The sequence below is a fragment of the Salarias fasciatus genome, chromosome 9 (genome assembly GCF_902148845.1).
Source record: "Salarias fasciatus chromosome 9, fSalaFa1.1, whole genome shotgun sequence".
In the NCBI taxonomy this organism is placed as follows: domain Eukaryota; kingdom Metazoa; phylum Chordata; class Actinopteri; order Blenniiformes; family Blenniidae; genus Salarias; species Salarias fasciatus.
In genome coordinates, this window is record NC_043753.1 from 25,132,748 (window position 1) to 25,160,637 (window position 27,890).

At 51.1% G+C, this 27,890-nt stretch overlaps 1 protein-coding gene across 4 annotated transcripts in view; it reads right to left on the reverse strand.

Annotated features, from left to right (window-relative positions):
* Nucleotides 1–20,506: 20,506 nt before the first annotated feature.
* Nucleotides 20,507–27,890, reverse strand: part of mpp7a (MAGUK p55 scaffold protein 7a) — a 111,868-nt gene continuing 104,484 nt past the window's right edge. For all 4 annotated transcript variants that reach the window (XM_030099830.1, XM_030099827.1, XM_030099829.1 and 1 more), the window contains exon 17: nucleotides 20,507–22,991. In XM_030099830.1, coding sequence (XP_029955690.1) covers nucleotides 22,812–22,991 — 180 coding nt within the window. In that variant the 3' untranslated portion in view covers nucleotides 20,507–22,811. The remainder of the gene's footprint in view (nucleotides 22,992–27,890) is intronic.

The window sequence follows — 27,890 nt, forward strand, 5'->3', positions numbered from 1 at the left end:
TTTGAAATGGACTTTTTTTTTTCCACAATCACTTAAAACCAATACATTGTAACTCCTCATCGTCTAATTTGCATATGTGCTCATTTGCATATCCAGGTCAAATTAGTTGATGATGTCATTTGAAATTGATACATTGTTGCAACTCCTCAGTCAGGAACGTTCTGAATGACATCATCATTGTTTATTGTATTGCTTGTTTTAATATCGTTCAACCTGCTTGTAGCTGAACTGGACTGCGTCATGTTGTATACACGAGAGAAACTGCTTCAGATGTGCTGCAAATGAATTCCCCTATGGGATCACTAAAGTCTTCTGAATCTGGATATCTGAATCATACAGAAAGACAGGAAGTGATACAGCCATAGAGCCCTGATCATTCACAGGCAGCCTTTAAATGGAAGTACAGGACATCTTTTGATGTACATCTATGGTGTTTTATTCTTTCCTTGAAAATGTAGAATACTACCTACAGTTACAAATCACGTGATTTTTGTCTTGTCTCATGTATACAGAATAATACAGCAGGTTTTGCATACTTTAGATTAATTTAGTGTTTCCTGTTTGTAATTTATTCTGTCAAATGTCCATTTATTTCATTAATCATGTATTCAGTCTTATAATCAATAATTTAACTGGCATCTTAAAGTTCCATTCAGAGGGAATCCAATTCTTTGACACATTAAACCGGTTCTGTTACAGGAATCCAATAGTTACTTTGCCAAGGAATTAGTTACTTTTAAGATATTGTAAATCAGTACCTAACTCAGATACTTTTGAAGAAGTAACTAGAAACTCTAATCACTTTTTAAAAGTAACTTGCCCAACACTGCTGAATATTTTGGGAGTTGTGATTATTGGAGTTGTTCAAACGCCTTCCTCATGGGGGACCCATCCAAGATGGCCGAGTTGTGCCAAAAGCAGAAGCCTCTCTCCTGTGTAGTGTGTAAGAAGCTTTAAGAACGCAACAAAAGAACTGCTAATATGGATCCAATCGACCATGAAGAATTACTGTTGAGGCATCATCAAGGCATCACATTAGTAGAACTCAAACAAAACTTCATTTGAGATCTATGTGTGAGGCCGTAGAACAGGGCGTCACCCCAGCAGGCTCTGCAGTGAAAAGAGGCTCTGGTGATTCATCTGGTGCTTCGTCCCTTCAGGGATTGTGTTGCTCGAGCCCCAGGCTCTTCCTCTGGCCATTTTTATTCATCCTGAATTCCTTAATTAGCCAGAAAACAACATGTCAGCAGCTGGGACCTCTACGTCCTCGACATCTATGTCAGAGTGGGTAGGTGAAATACAATTTGTTGGTTTGCATTTGGGGGCGGGGCTTTAAAACTCCACTATGGTCAATGCATCCATGTTCCTGTGCCATAGATCCATGCTGGAAGCAGTTCTTATCGTTAGTCCTGATCCTTCCATCAGAGTAAATATCACCTAATGTTTGATGGCATGATGTAATTTTCTGTCATGTTTTAAATCTCTGTGCACGGTGAATATTCAGCTGAAGCTTGATTTTAATCGTGGATGAATAAAATCCCCATATCTGGCAGAAGAAGAATCACCGTTAGATTGTTTCCTTCAATCGCTTCAGTCCTAAATGATGCCCATGGTGACGGCCTGGTGAAGTGGTGAAGTGGTGAAGTGGTGAAGTGCCTCCTGTCCAGCGGTAGTGTGAGCAGCGAGCGCTCTGCTGATCCCTGCTCGTGATTCAAACCTGAAGTGTATCGCAGCGACCTGAGCGGACTGTCCTCCCCGTCGCCGCAGAGCCGCTGCAGCCGCTGCACCTCCTTCTTCACCGCGGAGGGATCCAGCCCCGCCGCCCTGCCGGACAGGAAGCTGCAGTCACTCCGGTGTTTCTCAGCCTCAGACAGCAGCCGCTCCGGCTGGATGTCAGAGTGGGGATGAGGGCGGCAGGAGACCCACCGACACACTTCCTCCATCAGCTCGCCGCCGATCCGCCGGTCATGGCTGTGCAGCAGGAGGAGCAGTTTGACCTTCGCCTCCGGGTCCGGGGCCTGTCCTCTCTGACTCCTTCTAGCAGACGCTGGACGTCTTCTGGCTGAGTGACGGACGCCAAGCTGCTGCCCAGAGTCCTCACCATGAGGTCTCTGTTCTCTGGAAGAATCCAGTCCAGGATGAGATGAGAGCCTCCATTCCCACACTGACAGCAAGTCACTCATGCTTCAGACAGATTTAGATATTTCTACAGACTTATCTGCTTTTGAAAGTTTCCATGTGTATGTATACATATGTAAAGGATTTACAGTGACAGCGTAATAGAGCGGCAGCAGAGCAGCAGCAATCAGGCGGTATGAGTTCAGGCTGTGGGTTCTGAGGGACCCGGCTCACCCTCGAGACACGTCCGAAGCTCCTCCAGACTCCGGTCCCCGGCCAGCTGCAGCAGCGCAGCGAGCTGACTGAGGCTGAGGACGGACACGGTGGGGGGCGAGAGCTGCAGCAGAGGACGGCCGTCCCCGTCCCGGTCCTGGGACTGAACAGCAGAGCCGCTGAGGACGAAACACACAACACACACTAACATTCACTCCGTCATTTAAAGCTTGATTTGCTTCACATGAGAAAAGCAGAGACACTTCAGGGACATGAGAACGTGTGTTTTAGTTTGGGTCTCCAGGCAAGAAAGAAGACCAGGAATCCCGATGAAGTGAAACGGAACGTGGTCCTGAAGCCGAAAATCAGATTAATTCTGGCCTCCTGCTGTGAGCACAGCCGAGGTGAGGGGAACTCTGGTGATCGCACCCACCTGACGTTCATATCCCGCCTGGAAATCGACGCCGCCAGAGAGGTTGTCCACCGGAGCGGCTGCTCCAACACGGCGCTCGGCGTCCGGCGGCCGCCGGGAGCCGAGGTGCTCCACCAAGCGCTGGACCGCCTTCAAACAAGGACTCCGTCATCGCTGTCGAGTCCCGCCTGGCTGACTGGGCTGCCCGGGTCGGTGCCCGCCTGGAGCTGGAGAGATAGGGCAATGTTTCAGACACCTGGAAGTGTTGTGTCGTTAAACTAGTGTTGATACCGGCTACATTTATCTGTTTCTCATCTTGCCTCTCACTCCTGAAGCCTCCCTCACTCATGTAAGAAGTGGAAGCAGCAGAGGAGTAAAGCAGAGCGGCTCCACCACAACATAAGACTGTTTCATTGTTCATTCACATGACAACGGGTCACTAGCACCGAAACGTTTCTGAAAATGGCTGACTGCGCCTTGAGACGGCGGGACATTCAGCAGCACCGCCTGGTTCATATTCTCATTTTATGGTCTTTATTGGTTCTTTTATAGTTGAGATTCATCTCGAATAGCTGAAACTGAAACGTAAAAATGAAACATCACATCACATTTGGGGCCGATGTCTGTAAATAATTTCCCGGGTTACTGATGGTAGCTGTAGGCTACTCACAAATTATAGAGATAGCTTGAATGTGCTAAAAAGTAAAAAATGGAAAAGTACATTAACTCTAAAAAAAAATACTGTAACTTTTCCAATAGAGTTGAATTTCCATTTGTTTGTTATTTAGGATGTTTCCCTCTTCAGAATGTGACTGTGCTGTTGAACGGAGCGCGGTGTCCCCCGCAGCCCTCCTGTCGTTGTCCGTGTCTCCGTGTCTCGCTCGGAGCGGATCGTCCTGACCCGTCAGCCCCGCGGCGGCTCTTCTCTGCTATCAGTTATAATCATGAAGTCAAAACTCACCTTGTATTTCAACCTGCTGCTCTACAGGCGGCGCTTCCGCAGTCCCGGTATCCATGGCAACCACACTACAACCCCCCCCAGCCCCCAGCCCCCCGCCGTTGCTATGATACATCCGGTCACAACGGAAAGCGGCTCGGGTCAAAATAGAGAAACGCGGTTTCTGAAACGAGGCCAGATGTTAAACTCTGAGTGTTAAATTCACATTATTGCGCGTTTCAATACATGTGAAACAAACTCCCTGACACACTCATTTATTTGCCCTTTCCGTTGTTGACTTTATATGAATCACATTCTTAATTCACTGATTCATCGTTTTAATCCTTTTTAAATCCCCTTGTTTCAATGTTTTCTTGTCCTTTTCTTAAACACTCTGAATTGCGTCTGAATGGTGCTCTAGAAATAAAATAGAAACCCATAATTATTTACTATTTTAGAGAATTGTCTTGCACCCAGAAACACATTTCTTTACACATTACTCTGTTTAAAGGAACTTTCATGGCACCTGTTCTTCTTTCAACCCTCTGTGCAATGGTGTGTGGAGATGGCTGCAAACAAAAACCTAAAAACCTTAAAAGTGCAACTTTTTTTTGAGTGTTTCAGATAGCATTCAGTTCATCTAACAGAGACAGTAGTGCATTTTAAAACTGTTCTTGTGTCTGAAGCAGGGTTGTCAAACATGAGGCTGATGGGCCAAAACTGGCCCACAAGAGGCTCTGATCCGGTCAAACAAAGGAAATTGGGACATAAAAAAAAGAAAAAAAATCTTTTTTTTATTGACATATTTCTTCAGAGAATCAGAACCAGCACGACACTGAGACCCGAGCTGAGATATCAGAAGTGAGCTAGCGCCTTCTAGCCATGTAGCATTAGCTTCAACGTGACTTAGTAAAAACATGTTCCAGCTATATCAGACATTTTAATAGAACCCACGACTCTTTCACTGTGAGGTGAGAGGGCTAACCACTGCGCCGCCGTGCAGCCACGCTGGAGCAATCCCATGTCCCGGCTGAGCCTCCGTCCTCAGAGATTGTGGAGAGATGCGTTTGGCTGCGATGTGTCTTTGCTGGATATGGTTCCACCTAACTTTAGCAGGTGGCTTTGGAGGGCTGTGCTGGGTGGGTTGGCAGGGGGCAGATTGTCATTTTTAGAACAAATGCCTCCTCTTTATTTCTGTACGAACTCAGTGTATCATTTGCCCTTCCTGACTGGGAAAAACACTTTCATTCGTGGAAGTTGAAAATAAAAAAATTCGAAGAAAAAGGCCCGTGCAGCCACACAGTGAACCCAACACATACGCAACGCAGCAAATAAAATATGCCTCCATGAGGCGAAACTACTGTTATCGTGTGAGAGAAGTGCCGAGTCAGTGACTCCGAAATGTCAAATCAACTGTTGTCACCATAATAAAAATCCCTGTATGTTTTCCTTTTACGGTGTCCTCATGACCGCATATTTGAGAGCGTATTTCCTCCCTGCCGCCTGGTCTGGCACCGTCCGGCGGACAAACACTGGGCAGAGAAAACCTTCTATTTGGGAGGACACTCCCAGTTTTGACACGGCAAATAAGTTCACTCAGTTCAAAGTTAATAATAATGCCATCAGTTCAGTTGTGACTGACATGGGAATTTAAAAAAAATGATGAATAACAAGCTGCTCTTCTGTGGTGTATGCATTCTAAGGAGCATATATATGAGTATACATGCACCCACTTCATCAGGAGGAGTGAAATCTGATGCAGCGGTTCTCAACCTGAGGCCTGGGGCCCTTCAGGTGGGGCACCACAAGTCTGGCCTGATCTGAGGATGTCAGACAGAAGACAGCTTCTGAACTCTGCAGCGCAACTAGAAAACTTCCTCTTGCTTTTAATTCAAACGTTCTGGTATTTTTTTTCATTTTATATCTATATATTATATATATATATATATATATATATATATATATATATATATATATATATATATATATATATATATGTAAAGGGTGTATCTGCCAGGGGGCCAACAGATGTTCTCACACCTGTCTTTATACATTTTCAAGGGAAAATCTGCACCTGTTTCATGTGTCCTTTTGTATAACAACGACACTCAAAGCCACCGAAACATTTTTACAAGAGTTTCCAAGATGGACCTTTTCAGAATTCTCCAACTACTGCATGGCTGCATGTAAACAGGGAAAATCCAGCCGTTCTGAGCACTGCTCCAGCGCATGTGCCCCACAGGCCTTCTGCACATGCTCAGTAGAGACAATCAGAACAGTGTTTTCCCCCAGAGTTTGGGGGGGGCATGAATTCCTCCATTGCAGATTTAATAATGGGTGTTGCTTGAGATCATCAGAGAGGTTTTAATTTCGTCTATGAGCTGGGTGAAGCTGTGTTTCTATTGAGTCAAACACTCCATTCCAGTGCACAGGAACAGGGCAGCATATCAGAAACACCTCTGGATGCAACGCAGCGCAGCTCAAAGCAGAATTCATGATGAGCTGGATCGCCTCAGACTGAACAGGTGCAGCTGATGAAGCGGCCGGAGAGCGACCGGGCAGAGCGGCGGCTCTCCGGACCGGACCTGCAGCTCTGCCACCGTAAAGCGCACGAGAGCAGCCGCTGCATACTGGGAGTGATTTATGAGTTTGACGGAGGCAGCGGTCGAGAGGAATCCCGCTGCGGGCCTCGCTCTGCTGTCCACACTGCAGCCACAGGACCCGGGGGACACGGGACGGAGAGACAGCAGCGGTTCCTTCCACGCTGATTTACAGCCGGGACGTGTCCCGAGACTCCTGGACGCATGCTCCAGACATGCGCTCCGTGAAACGGATTAAACCTCGTTTCTGCTCTAGAACAGGTTTCTTCAGGCTTCTTTACTGCCTGGCAGCGGCCCACCCATGACGTCCTCGTCTCCTCGGAGGACGGGGGTGTCCGATGGACACTTCCTCGGGCGCTTGCCTTGCTTGGCGCAGTCATCCAGCGGCTCAGCGCGGCGCAGCAGGTGGAACCAAACCATGAGGGCAGCGCTGGACCGGGCCCGCCAGTAAATCAGCCAGTGAGGGTCCTGTGGCTTGGGGGGGGGGGGGGGGGGGGGGGGCAGCAGCTCATCTGCGGCGTCGGGGAGCTCCTTGTGGATTTACGGGCCTCTCTCCCCCTCCAGGTATTTATTTGGAACCCGGATGGAAGCGGTCTAAATAAGAAGCGCCGAGCAGCGGGGCTGCTGGACAGCAGTCAGACACTGACGTGGAGAGAGCATCTGTGTGTCTGGGAAGGAAAACAGCAGAAGTGAAGAGGGATGAAAAGGAAAGGAGCAGAAATGAGGCTTTAATCCGCCTCACCCCGGGGCTCATTAGCCAGCCTAATGGCTGTTTGTTAAAGGGGATTAGATGAAACAATTCCTGCAGCCTGGATCTTTTACAAAGTTAAACAAATGTGCTCTTTGCTCAGAAGCACCTGCTGGCCTCGGACGTTCTTCCACTAGAACCCAATACGGCATAATAAACACGGCGCTCCGCACGCTTCCTCCAGCTCCGGCTCTAATGAGCGGCGTGGAAACACTGAGGACAGGCCGGCGCTGGCCAGAGCGGCAGCACGCCACCTCACTCACTGCACTGAGGAGGAGGAGGAGCTGCTCCTGCTCCAGGTCCTGGTCCTGCTCCTGGTCCTGGTCCTGGTCCTGGTCCTGGTCCTGCTTCAGGAACTGGAGGAGGCTTTTCTTCAGTGCCAGAATCCCATCCTCCAAACTGCTGTGATCTTTTACGGGCTCCGGTTCGGATCCGGTGCAGATCCGGTTCAGATCCGGTCCGGTGCGGCTCGCGGCGCTGCGGTCGCAGCAGGACGGGAACCGGGGGACACCGGTCTTTGTAATGAGCACCTGCGAGACGGGTCTCACTAATCCATTCTAAAATAGAAACGGTTAAAAGCACCCTAACAAGAGGCTGTGACCACATCCCGGAGCAGTAAAACCTTCCAGAGGCCTGCCTGTCCTTTCCCATAATCCTCTGTGTTTTTAGGCAAAGGACTAAAGCGGAGGGGCAAGTGCCTTTAAATGGGCTTCAGCACGGGTGACTGATGATTGACAAGAAAGTTGAAGACCTTTCATATAACTTTCTTCCAGGCGGCGTTTTACGGCCCACATGTGCAGCTCGGCGAGGCGCTCGCTCCGGGCCGCCGCTAATAAGCTTATCTTGTTTGAATCTGACAGACACTCCTGAGGTCATGCAGCCGTTTGAAATAATGGCTCGACTTATCGACTGTTCAAACAGGCGGCGGGACGGAAAGCCGGCGGTCTGACGCAGAGGCTTTTCCTCTCGGTGGAGGACAAAAAAAGAACTAGAAGCAAAGACAGCAGTGCCAACAAAAACCGGCCTAATTACTGCTCGAGCAAACAGATCACATCCACAGTAAGGGGTCGTAGTGTGACGATCCCCGGCAGCAACATCCAGACTCAGTGTTCACAGTTCATTAGAACCACTGTAGGATTCATTACTGTTAAAGGAGCCAGAACATAAAGGCCACAGAGTGGAGTTTGAGGGTGGTGACAGGTGAGGAATCCTGTCCTCCAGGCTGAAGACTGATGGATGGTCCAGTTCACAACATGAACCGGACTTCAGGTCAGCAGGCACCACGACTCTCACCAGACACTGGATGTCTTTCCCACACAGCCCTCACCGCCACACCAGAGGCTCACAAAGTCTGTGTCCGGTGGTTGTTCGCTGTAACTGTAGTTATTGATGGAGTAACTCTTAATAACGGTCAAACTTGCGCAGGAGAAACTAATTTTTTCTTTCCACTTCGCTTCTGTCTGGTCCCTAACCGTGACTGAAGACCCGCTCACACAAGGCTTAAAGTGAAAACGCAGCGTTTTCCCTGTTTACACGGAAACGGCAGAAACACTGGAAACATGCAGTCCTCATGCTGGCCACTGGTTGGTGCTGTTGTTTGTTTTTGTCTGAAACCACACACTGCAGAGAGCGATACACTCTAAACGTGTCCAGTTCATAGCTTTCCTGCTTTGACTGACTGCCCAACTTCCTGATGACCGTTCTTCAGTAGAGATGGGATGTCTTCTCCTCCAGCTGATCTGCTGATTTCCCACAATGCCTCCACAGGAAACCCTCGCCAGCGCCGGGCTCCACAGTAGCGGGAGTGAACAGACGAAGCAGCGCTGCCCACCGAGACGTCACACCCGCCTCAGAGTGAACCGACCCGCAGCAGATTTCTTTCTCACCTCTCAAGGACATGCAGCAGGTGTGATCCAGGCCCGAGGCTGGCAGTGTCTGCCCAGGTGCTGGTGGAGACTCCAACAGTTACCTAAGAGCTCTGCAGCAGGGCGTTCGCTCCAACACACCCAGCTTCAACCGGCTTCTTGGCACAAAACGGGTCACATTTGGCCAAATGGGGAAAACTCTCACTAAAAAGCTCATAATAAAAGCTTGTCATTGGCCAACAGGGGTCAGCTCCACAGCCACGGATATGTTAGCACATTGCAGTCCAACTGAGCTCACCAGCCTGCGAGGCTTTATGTCAAACATGTGGTGTCTGCTGTGTAATATAGGCTGAGGGACGGCGGTTTTCATGGCGAACAGACATAAAGTTTCTATAATTAGGACAGAGAAATGCAAACAGCACATGTAATGCGTTCGGTCCTGCACACACCCCGGCCTTAAATCCCTCCCGACATACATGTTGCTCTGCATGTCTGTTCCTCTGTACTTTGGCTAAAAGAATATGTGCAGATTTCAAAGTGAAAAGCAGTGTGGCGTTGTGAGCATCGGCGGCTGGAGGGGCTGGAGTATCTGCCCTCGTGGTGATATGACTCTGAGGTATGTTTTGTGGTTGCATGTGCTCCCTCAGCCTCTCTGGAAATACATGGGCGCTCTTGTAAAGCGGCCTGAGGATCCAGCAGCAACGAGCCGAGCGCCGCCTCGCCGCCTCGCCGAGCGGCCACCAGAATAAACAGAATGTGTGCGAAGCGGTGCGGACGGTGGACGGTGTCGCTGCTTTATCCCCCAAAGCCCCGGGGCAATAAATCTTGCATTTCTTCTAAATTTGACAAGCGGCAGCGACTCCCTCCAAAGAAAGCACTGCCACTTGAAATACATACAGCACACAGCGTCTGGAAGCCACAATTACAGGTTAGAGTTATGTTATGTTATGTGTAAGCAGCGATATCGCTACGGAAAAACACTCGCTGCAGGATCAGATCTGTTTGCAGAGACTCATTTAGAAAAGACTGATTAATGCTGGTGAAGCTGCAAAGCCAAAATACTGACAGCAGCCTGAGCATTTTCAATCCATTTATCTCTTCATTGGAGTCTATTCTTTTATTAATATGGATTATTCTTATTTTTACGCACATTTTAATTTATTTAAAGCAAATTACATCAAAGCCACCACTTGGCAGTTTTACAAATGGAATCCCAACTAATCCACAGGAGCAAGCACAGCGGGAAAAACTGCCTCACACCAGGAAGGAACCGCCGAGAGGAGGAGCCTCTGCTGTTCCAGTTTGGTTTAGAGGACAGAAAGAGAGGGAAAAAGAGAGACGAGAGAGCAGAGGACAGCAGAGGTCGAGGGGATCAGGTCCTGAGTGGTTCTGACGTGCAGCAGCGAAATCTGACCTCTTTACTCTGCACGACATGTTCTCTAAATCAGAGCCGGTTCGGTCCAGCTTCGAGAACTACACACTCCCGTATCTCCACGTCTGTGGAGCCGCAGCAGAGATCACTGTGGACGGACGCCGGTCCACCACAGGACCAGCAGAGGGACAGACAGCCGACAGAGCCACTGTGTTCTCCATGTTCAGAGTGTGTTGTTCAGGTGGAAAGCGCTGACAGTAAGAGCTGCTGACTGGATAATGCCTGCAGGGCTCTGATGGAGTGTGACTCCAGCTCCAGGACGTCTCCGGAGGACGCCGGGGCTCTTTGTTCTGCCCTCCCCGGAGCCGACTCGGAGGGAGGATGAGGATGAGAAAGGAAAGAAGAGACGAAGATGAAGACAGATGCTGAGAGGAAGATGGAAAGGGAAAAGAGGGAGGCTTCTTAAATGCAGTGTGAGGTGAGTGAGAGCCGCTCCCTCCGTCCTCCCTTCATGAAGAGGAGGAAGTGGAGACCTGGCTCCAGCACGGGGGAGGGGGGGGGGGTCAACATGGCGGCCTGGAAACACTGAGGCATCCTGCTGAAAGCAGACGGTATGAACCTTCAGCCTGGAGTCAGCTCCACAGTGTGAGCCTCCTGCAGAGGCTGGACTCATCTCTGCTGCTCCATACCTGGACCCGGGTTCGAATCCCTCCTCACAGTCTGTCTGTCTGCCGTCACTCCCATTTAAACCAGGACAAGAACCAGAACAGCAGAACCTCTCCTCTGAGTCTGGCTCTGCAGGTTTCTTCCTGATAAAATGGAAGTTTTTCTTTCCGCCGTTGGTTTTGCTTGCTCATTGTTGTTTTCTCAGTGTAGCGCCTCATGGTGTCTTTGAAACAAACGTCTCTTTATGCACCGAACACGGAGAACACAACAGCAGAGCTCTGTCAGGAAGCGGCTGTCGGTTCTCTTCACAGTGAAAGCACTCTGAGTGGTGTTCTGGACTGATCTGGGCATTTTGGGTACTTTTTCTCCAGTCCCATATTTCAGTCATGATTTTAGGACATCCACAGTTTACAGCAGAATCATGTTATTGAAAAAGCATTCCAGACACTGTGCTGAATCATTTCCTGTCTGAGCTGATAGTCAGCTGCTCACGCTTCAGCACCAAACCACGTGTTGCTGGTTGCTGTTTCTTGCCCAGTGCTTCCTGTGCTGTTCCAGGTGAAGGAGCGCTGCTCTCCGGGAGCGTCCCACCAGCTGAAGGTGGAGAAATCTGTTTCTCCATGAGATTTCATCACAGCGAGGAAAAGCAGCCAAAGCTAGCGCTGTTCTGACTCTGGCATTTAATGAGGGAGCTCGGTGGAGTAATGCGTCTGTCTGCGAGAGAGGCTCCGCCCACACCGGGAGGAGAGGCTCGGGTCGGGAGATCCCTCTGCCAGGCGGCCAGACCCGGGACCCCGGGCACTCACAGTTAAAGGGGCGCTCCATTCGCTCACCCCTGGCTGGCTGCTAACAGCCTCTGTGGAGCGTCACTCCTTCAGGCCAGAACCTCAGCGCCGCTCCACAACCCGCCGCCATCAACACCTGCTCACACACGGCCGGCGGCTGGAACAGCCCGGCTAACTGGACCCAAAGCATCCCCCCTCTGTTCCCCGTGCACGTCACATGCACCTCTCAGGCTGCGATTCCTCAGAAACGCCTCGGACTTGTGAGAGTCGACGCGCCGGAACATAAAGCCGACCGCCGTTGTTTGGCGGAGGCGTCTCCGTCCGGCTGGTCCGTCTGCAGACCCGACGCCTGGCTTCCCTCTGACGGCCGAACACGCCGTCGTTCTGATCCGTCCTCCGTCCTCCAGACGGGACCCGGGAGCCGGCTCCCCCCTGCTCTACACTGGCATCCGCTCTGGACCGGCGGCGCTTGTTGGAAATTACATCAGCTGGTAAAGGGACACGACCCATTACAGAATCACTGCTTCTTGTTATTCTTCCTCCTCTCAGCCTCGTGCCTGATTTTGTTTGTTTTCTATCACGTGAGCCTCCATCAGCGCTCCCGGTGGGCCGGCGGCCATCGGGGCTTGATTAGAGCCACTCGGAGGAGCGTGAACACGGCCGGCTGGCGCTCCTCCTCATGCCTCGCCGCTCCGCTGAGGGATGACAACGTGTCAAAACAGGAGCGCAGGTTCCAGGAGGGGGTGGCGGTCGCCGTCAGCGCCGCGCCGTGTTGATACAGAAACGCCAACATGTCACCGTGTTTCCCCGAACACGGCAGGAACAAGGTCTCCGCTGGAGGAGAAGTGCTTTTCTCCAGCCTGCAGGGTTCCTTACATCCATGAGAGCGGATCATGAAGACAGCCTTGTTCTCTCCAGAGCGCTGGCGTGGAACACTGTGTGGGGTTTAAGCACGGTGTCTGAATGCACTTCCTCAATCTGCCAAAAACACACGCCAGTTGTTTTCCTGGATGATTTTTATCACTAATAACTGGATTTAAATGTGAGTAAATGTTGATGTGTGTATTCGGTCAGCTGAGCCTGACTCAAGGTAATACCAGCAGGTTCCTGCTGTTTCCATGTAAACAGGCATAATGTTCAAAATACTTCCACCTGAAAGCAAGACTTCTTTAAAATGAAAATGCAGTGTTTTTTCCTTTCAGAATGTGGTGTGGACGGGGCCTGGCGCTGAACGGTGATCTGTAGAAATGCTGTGGACTGCTATGAAAAGAAGGAGAAGATTCTCAAAATGTTTCAAACTCATCCGCGTTCATCATGAAGTTTCCATCATGTTTTTCAGTAGAAACCTCAGTCAAAGCTTTAATGTTCCCCGTTACATCAATACATTCAATCAACATTTGATATAGCATAAATTATCTACAAATTCAGGTGTTTTGAGGTAGTTTTAGTGAACAGCTCTGACCATGACGGCGTGCTTTACCCAAATCCTGCTTCTATTGAGGGATTTTTCACAACTAATGTAATCTGGAAGAAAAAAACACGACATACATAAATTATACCGAAAGCTGTGATTCTGGTGCTTCTTCATCGACCATTCCTCACATCACAGTCACACTGTTTTCCAAGCAGCTGGTCTGAGTGCACCAAGACGGCTGATTTATTCCGAGGTGAGCAGTCTCTGGATGGATGGGCTTGTTTCTGTCTTGTGACGACTTCTTTGTAAGACACAGCAGACACACAGGAGTCTGGTCTGCTCCTGGTGAAGTGAGTTTCTCGACAGGAATGGTTATTTTCCAGTCTGCTCTATCAGTGGCTGAGCTGAACGTTTACCGAGTGACACAAACCAGCTGATGGAGATGACTGACTGACTGACCTGAGATCCAGACATCTAACGTCCTGCTTCGATGAAACCAGGCAGCTTCCACTGAGGTTTGGGTGAATTTTAGAAAACTACCCAGTTCTCTGCATCAGCTGAGACACATTTCAGTCCTTTCGATGACAGAGAAAGTTTCCATCGTACGGTTCTACATGCATATACAGTATATGAAAAAAAATCAATGAAATATATTGATTGTTGCTGAAACACTGCTGTGTAAAAGTGACTTTTCTGAAACGGAATCATAACGCTGTCCTTTCATCATTAAAACCTGTCCTCCCATAATCTCTCCACTCATCACTCAAATCATAAACTCCTCACTCATTCGGATCTGTCCCACCGTCTCTCCAGCTGGCTGCCATCACCCCCATCCTCAAAAGACCTGGTCTCCACCCGACAACCCTGCAAACTTCCGGCCCATTTCCAACCTTCCCTTTCTGTCCAAAGTCCTCCAACGAGTCATTGCTTCTCAACTCCAAACCCACCTCAGCTCAAACAGTCTCTATGAACCCTTCCAGTCCGGCTTCCGTCCAAAACACAGCACTGAAACAGCTCTATTAAAAACCACCAATGAACTCCTCCTCTCCTCTGACTCCGCCCATCTCAGCATCCTCATCCTCCTGGACCTCACTGCAGCCTTCCACAAAATCAGCCACTCCATCCTCCTGTCTCGCCTCAAATCCACCCTCATCACCGGCTCCGCTCCGTCCTGGTTTCAGTCATACCTCTCCCATCGTCAACAGTTCATCCACATCGACCGCTGCTCCTCCTCCACAGCCCCCCCCTGCCACAGGGTGTTCCCCAAGGTTCGGTGCTTGGTCCTCTCCTCTTCATCCTCTACCTCCTCCCCCTCGGAACATCATCCGTCGTCACGGTCTCTGCTTCCACTGCTATGCTGACGACATACAACTTTACATCTCCACCACATCCATACACCCAACATCCACCCCCCCCCCACCCAGCGCCTCACAGACATCAAAACATGGACCAATCACAACTTTCTCAAACTAAACAGTGACAAAACAGACATCATCATCATCGGTCCTCACAACATCACCAAATCCGCACTACAGTTCACCTTGAACTTTGAGAACTCCAGGCTCTCTCCATCCCCGCTGATCCACAGCCTCGGTGTTCTCCTGGACCCCGCTCTATCATTCCACCCCCACATCAAACACAGAACCCGGACTTCTTCCACCTCAGAAACAGAGCTGGACTCCGCCCATCACTCTCTGACTCCGCCCATCACTCTCTGACTCCGCCCATCACTCTCCTTCTCTGCTGCTGAAACTTTAATCCAGACTTTCATCACTTCCAGAATCGACTTCTGCAACAGCGTTCTCTACGGTTCTCCATCCAGAACCCTCAATAAACTACAGTACATTCAGAACTCCGCTGCCCGCCTCCTCACCCACACCCGCTCCGTCAACACATCCCCCCGGTCCTCCACCAGCTCCACCGGCTCCACCGGCTCCCCGTCCCCCAGCACTCCACTTCAAACTCCTCCTGATCACCTTCAGAGCTCTCCATCATCTGGCCCTCCACCCCTCACAGACCTGCTCCACCTCCACACTCCATCATCTGGCCCCTCCCTCCCTCACAGACCTGCTCCACCTCCACACTCCATCATCTGGCCCCTCCCTCCCTCACAGACCTGCTCCACCTCCACACTCCATCATCTGGCCCCTCCCTCCCTCACAGACCTGCTCCACCTCCACTCTCCATCATCTGGCCCCTCCCTCCCTCACAGACCTGCTCCACCTCCACACTCCATCTCGCTCCCTCCGCTCCTCCACCTCCACCCTGCTGTCCCTGCCATGTAGGACCAGACTCTGAACCTGGGGAGACATTGCCTCCTCCATCGCCGCCCCCACCCTCTGGAACTCACTGCCCCCACCTCTCCCCGACTGCTCCGCCCCCCACCTTCAAGAAAGAACTCAAAACCCACCTGTTCAGAATTGCTTTTAATGTTTAATGTTTTTTTCTGCTGTTGATTTTATGCTGTTTTTTATTTTTGTTTCAGTTTTATCTTTCAGCTGATCGTTCTCATGTAAATGAAATGAAGCCCATTGTATTCCTGCCTCCTCCCGCCTTCGCTGCAGTCCTCATGGATGCCGGCCCTGCTTCTTCAAACGAGCGCTCGTTAGTGGAGGGTAATGACAGATCGCCGTGGATTTGCTCTGACCAATCCCTCAGTTTTACAGACTCATTATGGGATGGGAGCGGGCCCTCAGGGGCCTGTAAAGCTGAGCGGTGCAGCGCCGGCCTCGCAGGTAAAAGCATTTCCCCGACGCCGCGTATCCATGTCCATCTGTCGTGATCCTTCTGAAGTCCTTTCCAGATTCGGAGCGCTCTCCGGGGCGCTCGCCGTACACCCGGCTTCTCGGGTGTCTGAGCGGTCCCGAGCTCCGTCCCCACGGCGCTGCTGCTGCCACATGGCGGTAACTGTAGCAGACCCGGTATTAATGGTCAGTGACCAGGGCCTCCTTGTAATCCACTTAGCGTCGTTAGGCAGGTCGGCGTGGCTCCTGCTGCTGGGCTGCCGTACCCGAGCTGGACGCCACGCTGCATTCCGCCCAGCGCTGGAGGACGGGGCCATGCAGGAACACTGTTTTCTTACTCACATTTGCATGTATTAGGTTCTGCCGAGGCTTGTTCAGTTGTCGGCGCTGCTGCGGAGAGCCGTCGGCCATTAGAGGAACGCTTCAGCGTAATGGGAACGGACACCTTCAGAGGGCCGGTGACGTTTCTGGGTCTCACTCACCACGACTGCAGGAAATCACGGCGGCGCTGAGGCTAATTTGTAGCACACACAGGGAAGGTCCTGACCTCCAGAGCGCTCCGACTTTCAAGATGACAGTTGAGAATCTGTGTAATTAAAACTGCGGCGGTGGAGGCCGATGAGGCTCGGGGGAAGGCCGCGCTCAGAGTTTAAGAAAATACAGGTGGACAGCTCTGAACTCCTCCGCCTCGGCCGGGACCCTGCTTTCACTCCAGGTGTCAGAGGCATGCCTCGGCAGCGGGGACCCTCCACGTGAACTTTTACCCCGCCGGGCTCGTGTTGGGAATGCAGGCAGTGTTTACAGACGCCGCCCGACCCCCGGCACCGCGGCTCTCACCGGGCCTGCGCTGTTATGATTTCCATGCATCTTCAGGATGAAGGACATGAAGGACGCCGTGTCCCACCCTGCACCCGGCCCCCCACTGTAAGTCCTGTAGTTGAGAAGTACAGCTCAAGGTAATGTGCCCTGAAGACCCTCTGCCTGCAGACATGAGGTAATGCTGGGGCTAATTAGACGGCGGAGACAGGGTGGGTGGAAGCTCCCGGCCCGGATCCCCCCATTAGTCTCCAGAACGGTCTCCACGGTCAGGGGCATTTACCATTTACCCCGGGATGAGGAAAACAGGCAGCGCCACAGGCCGGCTCTGACGGCGAAGCCACGGCGATGGACCGAGTCGCCACATGAAAGACTGGGCACAGACACCGGGGACGAGGGACGAGGGACGAGCCAGGTCTCTGCTGGAGTCCCGCCTCCTTCCTACGCAGAACACATTGGTCTGATGCTCGTTGCAAACAATCTGTCACGTTACAATGCTGGGCCTGATCGAACCCTGGCCGCCGCGGGATATCGGCCCCAGCGCAGTAATTTCAAAGCAGTAAATCAAAATGATTGCAGAGCAAAGTGAAACGGAGACTTTTCATTTTAATGGTTTCCGAAATGCGTCAGGAGAGCGAAGGAACCGCTCCGACACGTCGCCGGGACGTTTCCACTGCTCGTGCCCGTCCGTCTGGTACCGGCCCTCACATCCTGAAGACCAGCGCACAGATTTATGAACACGAAACATAAAAAGATCAAAAGGAGATGAAGTGAGTCACAAGACCGTTGCTGCGCTGCGGCGTTCTTCTCTGGGATCGCAGATGAAAGAGCCGTACGGACTATAAATCGCTCCATCCTGCACACGTCGGGCTGAGCTGTTAGTCTGAATGAGAGCCGGGAGGGGGGCTTCGGACTGGGGGGGGTAACGGCTGGGCCCTCACTCACATGGCAGCTCACTCGTCAGAGGAAGATGAATAAAAAGCACGAGGGAGATTTGTTATCCTGAATCAGTCCGGGGCTCCAGGCAGACCTTTATAGAGCTGCATGAAGATTTATTGAACGACGTTGTCTACGACTTACCTGCTGCTCCGTTTCCTCGTCACACTCACGGACCCTCATGTACACACGTCGTATTTTTAAGTATTACATCCTCACTCATTCCTAAAGTACCTTGACATGTGTTGCCGAGTCCTTCATTATCCATGTCGGAGGAAACCTGAGCCGGGAACACATGTTTTTGTCCACTTCACTGGGAGATGAATGCAGCGCAGCATCCGGGGCTGATGGGACGTCCAGGGAGCGAGAAGCAAAAAAAAAACAGCGTGTCTATCACTACCTGGATGACAACCCATCAGGGCACTCGTCTTTTGTTAGAACCAGAGAGGCCTGGGGAGAGAGCACGACTCTCTTCTCTGGCAGTTGGAGGGCTATCAAAACACATCCTGACACCTCAAGTCGGACGAACGCGTGAAACACTCGTTCACCAGAGAAAAAAGAGGTGAATCCTGAGCGCAGTGGGTGGGACTGCTGAGTGAAACGAAGAAACCTTGGTTGGCTCCGTCAGATCTGTGACAAGGACAACACTACCCAGGAGACGGATGGTAACGAGGCCCAGAAACGCCGTCTGCTTCTGGTAATACAATGTCAGAGGAAATGGGGTCAGTTCACACTCACTCAGGAGCTCCTGAGTCTGCGGCGGTCCGGGTCCAGGCGTTACGACAGCCGCTGCAGCGGCCCGGACAGCTCGGGTGGCATTTGTCTCGTGTTAAACATGCATCATTGAGCTTGATGGCTTCTGGATGGGGGGAAAACGGCGCTCGGTCGTCAACACACCCTGAGCGCCGGAGCAGGAGGGCAGGGAGGGCAGGGAGAGCCAGCGCCACGCTCCTGCCCCCCCCAGCAGCCTCCAGCCTCACTCTGCTATCCCAATTAGACCAACGAGCAGGAGAAAGATGTGGACTAACTGCTTCCGCCCCTCGGTTTGGGCCAGCGCCATCACCTCCTCCTGACCTTCCCCAACCACCTCATCTCCCCCACCCCCCTGCCGCCTCCGCCCCGGCCGTAAACCCCCTCCCCTCCCCTCCCCGCCCCGCTCGCTCTGCACAGCCATCAAAGAGCAGGACAGGAAGGACAGGCCACCTGATTCCGGCCAATTGGGGGATTTTTTTGGAACGTTATCAATGCTTGTTGGAGGCCGAACCTCTCAAGAGCCCCTTTTACCACCCCCACTGACTCCACCCCTTCACAGGACCAGCTTTCAACGGTCCGGTGACATCTGAGTTAGTCATCTGGCCCCCGTCTGCAGCGGGACGCTGGGGTTTAATTGGGCTCTGCTGCGCCGGTGGTTCCAGCCGTCACCGGATCCAGGCCTTCGCTTCAGTCTCCATCCTCCAGACCTTCAGCGTCTGTCAGGAGGTCGTGCGCCGCCCGCTTCGGTACAGTGTTCATTAATATACAGCAGCACGAACAACACCATATTCATATGTGGAGAAGACTGCAGTCCCACTGAGGAAATTTTATACTTTCTTTTAAAAAAAAAAATCATATCATATCGTTTCTGGGGTTTCTTCTTCAAAGTAGTCAACATCCACCTTCTGATTGTTTGATCTGGACCAGAGTTCACTTCAGGGACTTTCTGGGAAAGTCCATGTATTAAAGCTCCCCTGAACTCTGATCCGGATCAAGCAAGTGAACGCTGGTCCCCTTCAAACCGTGGGTCTCGGCTAATTTTTCAGCAGCTGTAGCGAGAGGTCGTGATGTGGAGCGCAACGCACATCGAACAAAACCAAACCAAACGAAGGAGCGGAACCCGTGTTCTCACACTCATAATCCCGTCTGCTGACCCTCATCATGACCCCTGAAACAGGACTCAGTGATTACCTGTAGGGGTGTCCTCAGATATTCGACGATTCGATGATTCGTTCGAAGGGGCCTGATTGGACGGCCAATCATACAGTCGAAGCATCGAAAAAATGTGGTTATTAAACGAGGACCATTCCATTCCAGCTGTATGGGGGTGCTGAGTGACTGGTTTTACATAGAATTGCTTGGTTTTTTTCCCAAATAAACATGATATAAATCCTATTTGATATACATGTTAGCCTATCAAACACACTGTGGAAAAATTTACTTAACTTGTACTTTTATTCAATATTCTCTCTATTTAGTGTTTGTGAATGAACCTCCATGGTGAGTGGCACAACCCGATATTGCGCAGAGCTCCATCACAGAGCAGCATCTCGGTGGTGATTTGGCTGAACTTTAAAAGGCTCAAAATGTCGGGAAAAAAACTTCAGACCAAGTCAAAGATGATCCAAAAAAAGTTAAATGCAAGTTGTGTCCTTTCATATCACTTCACAACAACATGGCTTTCCGCCTTAAACGGGTCAGTAGCCAGATAATTGGACTAATAAAAGACAGTTCTGTTTCTCAATCCTCATTTTTAATGTTGAATTTTATTTCGTTTAATTGTAATATTTTAGGTTATTATTATATTATTTTTATTTATCCAAAAGGCTAATTCTATTTAATTTAGTGTTTGTTTTTGCGTGGATGTTCGGAAGTCGGGGACACCTCTAATGACCTGTGATTGCAGGTGAAGGGAAGCAGTCGATCAAATGTCCTCCTCTCCGTTCTGCACTGCTCGCCACTCTTGTCATTTACAGAATCAAACGCTGCTGGAAAACTGTTGCTTGAGAAAGAGCAGCAGATGTGGACCTCCAAAACACTGAAAAGTACTTTTCGCTCCGTCCCACCTCAGGCTGCACCAGTTCAACGGCTTAAAGTGATTCAACAGCTTGGAAATACAAGGTTAGTTGGATTTTCTTTAATATAAAATGCAGCAGTTATCAAGAATAATGTCAATTCATACAACAGTATATCATTTACAGCAAGAAACTAGACACGTTTTCCAAATACTGTACAAATCTGACCAAACCAACAGGAAGCGTGTGGAGGAGACAGGAAATGAACCTCATTTAATCATCACTGCGGTTAAAATGAAGACTGAGGGCTGTGAAGTCCCTTTCACTGGTGCAAACTAACATCACTCAACAGCAGAAGTCCTCAAAGTACCCTTTTTAAACATGGATCCCTATTTAGTACGTTAATATTACAACACAAAGAAAAAGACCAATCATTTCACATGAAGACAGTTTGGAGGAACTCGACATGAAACGCTCAGTCGAGAGTCAGAGGAGGTTTACTGTCCTGCAGACGCTGATTAGAGTTTTATTTGTAGGTTTGAACCCTGCAGCTGAGAAGACGGTGCGACTGGCTTCTCAAATAGACTGGAGGCAGGCGGAGACAGAGCCGAACTCATCTTCAGTTAACAGGAAGTTAGCGTTCTCCAGGCTTCTGATGAGGTGATGAAAGAGGCTAAAGAAGCTCCTCCAGCCAGTCATTTCACTCTCATCATCCTCCTGAAGGTGTTTGCTAGCATGTAGCCAGACGGCGGCCACAACATGAAGATCTTACCTTCTAACTCAAACTATCTAATTAAATGACAGGAAGACTTTCAGCAGCTTTTTGGGCAAAAAAACAAGAGCTTGTAAGAACGATCTCCTCCAATCAAAGTAAATTAAACCTCAATATATTCAGTAGCGACAGACAACAATCAAAACACCCGATGGGCCTTTTCACCAGAGAACCAATGCTATCTTTGAAGCTATGCTAACTTTGGACGTGCTTTACATATTCACCCTATCAGTCAAGTTCATGGTGGCATTTCAGGAAAATACACTGGAGTATTGTATTAAATATTGTGTTGCTAGACTCTTGCCAACTCTCGGCTATCTTTTTACAAGCTGGAATGAAGCTTAAGTCCATAAAACCTCAGCTTCAGAAGCGCTAACAGAGTCCGGCTAGCTTGTTTCCAGTCTCCACGCGAGGCTAAACGTGTCTCCTCATGGCTCTAAGTCCATATATTAAAGGGATTAAAAGTTTTTTTTTTTCTTATAAAAAGCGTCGGCGAGGGAGCCAAACCTGGATGGGGATGTAACCGTGTTAATCACTCTGAAAACTGATGTCAGGCAAATTAAAATTCAAGCGGTTTATGGCAAAAAAGAAATATTCAGAGTAGAAATGAGTTCGAGCTGGGAATGGGGAACTGAAATTAGCAATAAACTCCTAATGCTCATAAAGTCAGGAGCGCCTGCTCGGGTTAGAAATCCTGGAAGTCTGCTACCAAGCCACTATTAGCCAATTTTATGTGAATAAAAATATAGACTCCACCCTAATAAAACACCATTGTGAACATTTTCTTCTCGCAGGCGGCCAAGTGTGTCCAGTTGTGGGACTTTTAATGGCGGAGCTGTTATGCTGGGCACCTTCACATGAAGGGTGGCTTTTCAAGCAGCGCTCCTGAATGGAGCATACAACACCTAAAGAAAACGACTGCGCCGGAGCTTTGTAGGGGGAGAAGGAGACCGCCGAGACGAAACCCAAACAGCGGAGTGAAACCCGACCCGTCTCAGGTGTCTCACTTCACCTGGGGTTGCTCTCAGAATCAAAACCTGCATATTAAAAGGTCTTCCAGCAGCTACTGGAAGGTTTTACAAAATATATTAATTTCTTTTAAATAAAGTTTCACCTATTGCCCGTTGTGGGGAGTGTACCTGACAGAGGTTTAACAGTCGTGGAAGAATTCTAGAAGCACAGAAAAGGTTTCTTCCCCTCGAGGCTCTTTGACCGACACACAAACGAAGGCGGTCCACCGAGAACCAACGCTTCCATCCCTTTTGGCTCCTAACGCTCTGACGTAATGAACACACTGAAGAGGAGAGTCCTGCTCGCCGGATCACTGCTGCTGCCGTGCTCGTCCCGGCCCTGGTTCTGGACCAGGACAGAGACTCGATCGATGTCCAAGACTCGAGTTCTGGACAGAATCCCTCAGCGGATCCACGTCCAGGCTGAGCTCTAAATCCTGCTGGATCCAGACACCCGACTTTAGGCCGGCCCGGCTCAGGCATGGCGACGCTGGCAGTCTGGCGCCGTCTTGTTCAATTCCTCCCAACACCAGTCGATGCAGACACACACACACACACACACACACACACGTAGAAACAGAAGATAAAACCTGCACATTGCTCTAGAATCGCTTCCCTTTGTCTCCTCTACAGTCTCAGGAGTGAGTCCAGCTGACGGGAACCCAGTGAGTCTCCGTCTCCACGCTCTTCAGCGCCGACCGCAGCTCGTCGAACGCCGCCGACAGGTCGTCGTTGACGATGACCTTCTCAAAGAGGTGGCCGTACTGAGCCTCCATGGTCTGCGCCGTCTGCACCATCTCCTCAAAGTCCTCGTCCTGCAGAGACCAGAGGAGGGAGGACGTGAGAGGACGGAGCGGAGCCGTGACCTTCCCAGAGACGAAAGATCTCACAGCCGAGGAGGAGAAAAAACACCACGTGGCCTGCTGGGAGCCCGTTTTAACCTCCCAGAGACTCCGAGCCGCATTTGGACCCCAGGCACAGACCACGCTCCAAAAACCTCCTGACCTCAAGGAATTTTCATTATTTCCTCCAGTGAATGCAAACGCTCGTCCCATTCACAAAGAAAATAAGATCTTCTCAAAATAAGTTATGGAGCAAAAACACACACACACACACACACACACACACCATCATTTACAGAAGAGACATGTGAAACACACCATCCTGTCAGCCTGGGAGCAGAGTGAGGAAATGACAGCTTGTGTTTTCTGGTCGTGTGAAGCGGCAGAGCCTGAACACATCGGCCTTTATTTAGAGGAGGCCTGGCTTCTTCTTTAGAATCCGGAGCTGTGAAAAGAGTGATGCTGTTGTTTCACACGAGCCAGAACGAGCAGCCGGCGACCCGGACCGACCGACCCATGACCTCTGCTGACCTCTGCTGACCGCCAGCTTCAGGCCCATCACGGACAAAAACACACTTTATACACCAGTGTCTTCATCTGTAATCTTTATCCCAAACAAATCCAAAGACAGATTAAGGATAAATGCGGCACTAAAACAGTCTTTCAATAATCAATGTGTCCTTGAGGGTCAAACAGGAAAACCAGACAGAGCACCAGAACATGAAAGCGTCTTCAGTGAGTGGCGCTGCAGGCTGGGGTTACATGAGCTGTCTAAATACCCACACGGGGCAAAACCTCCCCCGACTCAGACCAGCTGTTAACTGTCTGCAAAAACAAAATCACATATCTTTATCGGTCCGGGGTAAACACTGGAGACCCGGGCTCCTGTATTCACAGAACGAGTTTCTAGAGAGAGAAGAGGAACCCGTGCGGCGTGGCGTTCTGCTTTCAGCCTCGTGGATCCAGCTTCAACAGAATTAGAAGCGTTTTCTGGAAACTCTCAAACTTCAGATCTGTGGACAGATCCGGTTCGAAACCCTCTTTGCCAAATAGACAATTATAAATAGACAGAAACACATTCATGCTGGGAAAGTCAAACACACACAAACCTGCAGGCTCAAACGGAGTGTGTGTGTGCACATAAACACGGTCGGGTCTTTAAAAGGCTTCATCCGTCCAGGACTCACTTCACAATACGACCCCTCCCCCCCAGCCACAGAGGAACAGCCATACCTGAGGCTCATAAAGCGACGACCGATCCCTCTTTCACACGTCAAGGTCGACCGTCCTCAGCCCGAGGCGACAACTTTTGTCATTTGGACCAAAAATCTACAACAAAAGTTGAAGAGCAGCGAGCCGGCCGGCAGCCAGGCCACCCTGCACGACCCTGGACGAGCCGCCATGTTTCCATTTCCACCGCCGAGCCGTTCCGAGATACGGGACATTAATCCCGGCAGGAATCCGCTTCAGGGGCAACGGCATGGAAACCCAATCACAATCCGCAACCAGGAAGTAACGCCGTCAACACGAGGACGCGGTGGATGGAAACCCGGGCGAGGAGGACGGGCTGGAGGCGTGGCGTCTGGGAGGACGGTGAGCTGAAGCCACTGCTGCAGCAGGACGGCCTCCGGGACTCATTCATCCCAGTAGATTGCTTAATTTCCACATGAAGTGAGGTAGCGTCTTGCGCCTGTTTTAGCACTTGGTTTCTGGCCGTCGGTAGCATCAGGCGAGGACACGGCCTCGCCGCTCAGCCGCTGCACGGGGATTAAGGGTCTTTTCACCAGACAGAGTTCGAACGCAGCGTCTGGCCTCCTGGACGTGTCGAGGATGAAACCCTGGCCCTGAATCTTCCCTCCTGGCCGAGCACCTCTCAGACGTGTCGGCTGAAGCTCAGGCTTGTGGTGTTGGTTCAGTCTGCTGATGACCGTGTCTCCGCCGGGTGCTGTTCATGCTAACGTTAGCCCCTCCCCCTTCTAGTCTGCAGACGTGGAAAAATATGAAGTCAAACAAAGAAGTTTCCAAACTCCTGAGGGAAACTCTGACGCTGCAGTCAGAGCTAATGCTAACTAGCATGTTTCCAGCCGATTCCGCTGGCGGCGAAGGCTCATCTCCATGTCTTCATGTCAGCAGACGCATCAAAGCTGCCGGTTCTCCACTCGCGCCTGTCAGCACCGGAGGACCGTCCAGCTGGAGGACCAACAAACCCAGGGTCTTTAGAAAAGCAGCGCTCTTCTTTTCAGCACTGCAGCCACCTCTGCGCCTGCTGACGGGATCTTTCACATCAGGAACAGAGCCTGTCGGGACTTCCCGTCATGTCCGGCTGCAGAGTTTTCAGCATTTTTCAGGGAAATTGAGAGATGTGACAGAAAACTGGAGCAGGTGAAGACAAACCGCGGCAGTGGTGTTTGTTTCTGGTCCTCGGGCTGGAGAGGACGGTTTGGGAAGTTGGCAGGATCGATTCACCACTGCGGGTCCCTGAGCATGACCCTCGACCCCATCAGTTCCCTGGAGAGCCTTGATGAGATCGACACCGTCAGTGCTTGAAAGGGAATTTCCTCAGGAGGACTGATAAAGTGTGGTTAGTTTAATAAAACACGGACTCCAATCCTTCAAACAAATGCAGAGTGATGGCTGGAGCGCTCAGAGCTCAGTGAAGGCGAGCCGCTGTCTCCTGGTCTCTGAGACGTCCGAGTCCTTCAGAGCACAACAGACTGCGTCGCTCAGTCTGACCGTCCTGGGAGAATACACGGCCCAATTTCAAACAACGTCTGCATCTCTTCAGGTTGATGTAGGTCTAGTTTACACTGCAAAGACGAACGACTCAGAGAGACGGGGGAAGTGAAGACGACGAGCCGGCTCCTCCTCGCCGTCTTCACTCTGACGGTCCTGCTGCTCCGGGGAGTCCAGCTCTGGAGGCCAGTGTCCTCCTGTGGTCTGTAAACCCGCTGAGCAGTCCAGAGGCACGCAGCAGCACGCGCCGCCTCAGGTGACACACACACGCACGCACGCACGCACGCACGCACGCACACACACACACACACACACACACACCGTCCTCGGTGCAACTGCGGCTTTATTGGTCCATTAAAACACACCTGTCCTCTCCATCGGACCACGGACCTCTCTGACCTCCACACACCGGCTCGGCGCCTTTTCCTCCACGTTCTGGAGACAGATGCTGAAACCGTCGGAGTCGCTCTGTAAAGCAGACGGACTGCTGAGGCGGATCGCAGCGTCACTTCCAACAACCTTTCTTCTTACTGTTGAGGAAAGTTCGGGTTTGAATCCCAACACTTGGACCAACCTCTGCCTCCCAGCTCTACAGAGCGCTCCAGTTTCATAAAGGTTCTCCTTGTGACGGGTTCAAACAGGCATGTTTTCAGCGGCTGAGAGCACAGCTGTCACCTCCACTGACCTGAGAACAGTGGCGTAACAGGCTGCTCTGGACTGAAGTCTTTCTGGATTTCCGTGGGCCGAGCAGCAGGTCTGAGAGCCGCCGCTGATCTTGTGTTCGCTCGATGTGCAAACAAAGTGACGTTTCAACTCAGACAGATATGGAGAGAGACTCAGTCACCAACAGACGATCTATTTCTTCAAAGTCAAAGAAACATGGACTCATTGGTCCTTCCCAGCGCTCTACTCCTGCTCTACACTCTGGAATATCAGCTCTGATGCCCGCTGACGCCGGACGGCCCCTCGCTCCGCTGTGAACCGTCTTCACATCAGAAATCCCTCCATTACGACACAATTAAAGAATAATCTCATCATACCGCTGCTTGTTTCTTCACCACGCCTCCACTTATTGCGTTTTGAGGAAAAGCGCCGCGCTGAACCGGCTCCAAGTCAAACCTTGCGGCGAGCCGAGGCCGCCGCGCTGGAACAATGAGCCGTCTGTTCCCGGGCCGTTATCACTAAAGCAGACCGGCGCTCCTCTGGGCTCGCTCGCTGCGCCACAGCTTCTCTTCCACCGCAAACGCATCCTGTCAGCCCGCCTCAGCTCGGCGGCCTGGCGGCAGCCTCCTCCCGTCACACGCTCACAACAAGGCTGGGAGAATCGGAGGCTAGTAAAGGGACGGCGAGCGGCAGCAGCGGCGCGTTTCTGACAACTGAGGCTCATTGTTCTAGAGGCCAGCTGGGAAATGAGGCGCAGGCTGAGGCCAGGCCATATTTACCTGAGCGCTGCGAGGCTTTAAAGGCTCGGAGTTAAATATCTGCAGGAAGCGAGACGGAGCTGACCTTCCAGGGGAACCCGGCTGCAGGCTCAGCCTGAAACGAGATCTTCTTCAGGAGGACTCGGCTTCCTGAACAGAGGAGACGCTGTTCCTGGGCCCGGGGGACTCGCCGTCTGCTGAAGACCCACCTGCAGGTCCACGGTGTGGACTTCACCTGGCTGCAGTCCAAAGACTGTCAACAACGGCCCACAGGTTTCAGAACCACAGTGGCTGTGGCGAGGTTTACCAGTCAGGTAGTTCAGTGCTGACATGACTGATGACATCCTTCAGTCTCGTGTATTAAAAGTGTCTTTCTCCCTTTTTTTTTCATTAGCTGTGTTGAGCTGATTTTTGATGTGTCTCTCAGTCCCTCGACCTCTGTGTCTGGTCTCAGAGCAGAGGTCAGGGACCGGCGCTGGACCGGGAGCCGGTCCACGGCTCACATTCCTCACTGCGGATTCTGATCGCCGTCAGCGGTCCACGGGACGCAGCTGCAACCCCAGCAGTCTGGAGATGAGCGCTCACAACAACACAACCCTCTTTCACACACACACACACACACACACACACACACGCACGCCGCCGCCAACTTTCCCTTTCTGTCCTCTGAATTCCGATCTGAGTCAATGCGGTCTCGGCCGTCTAATGATCTGAAAAG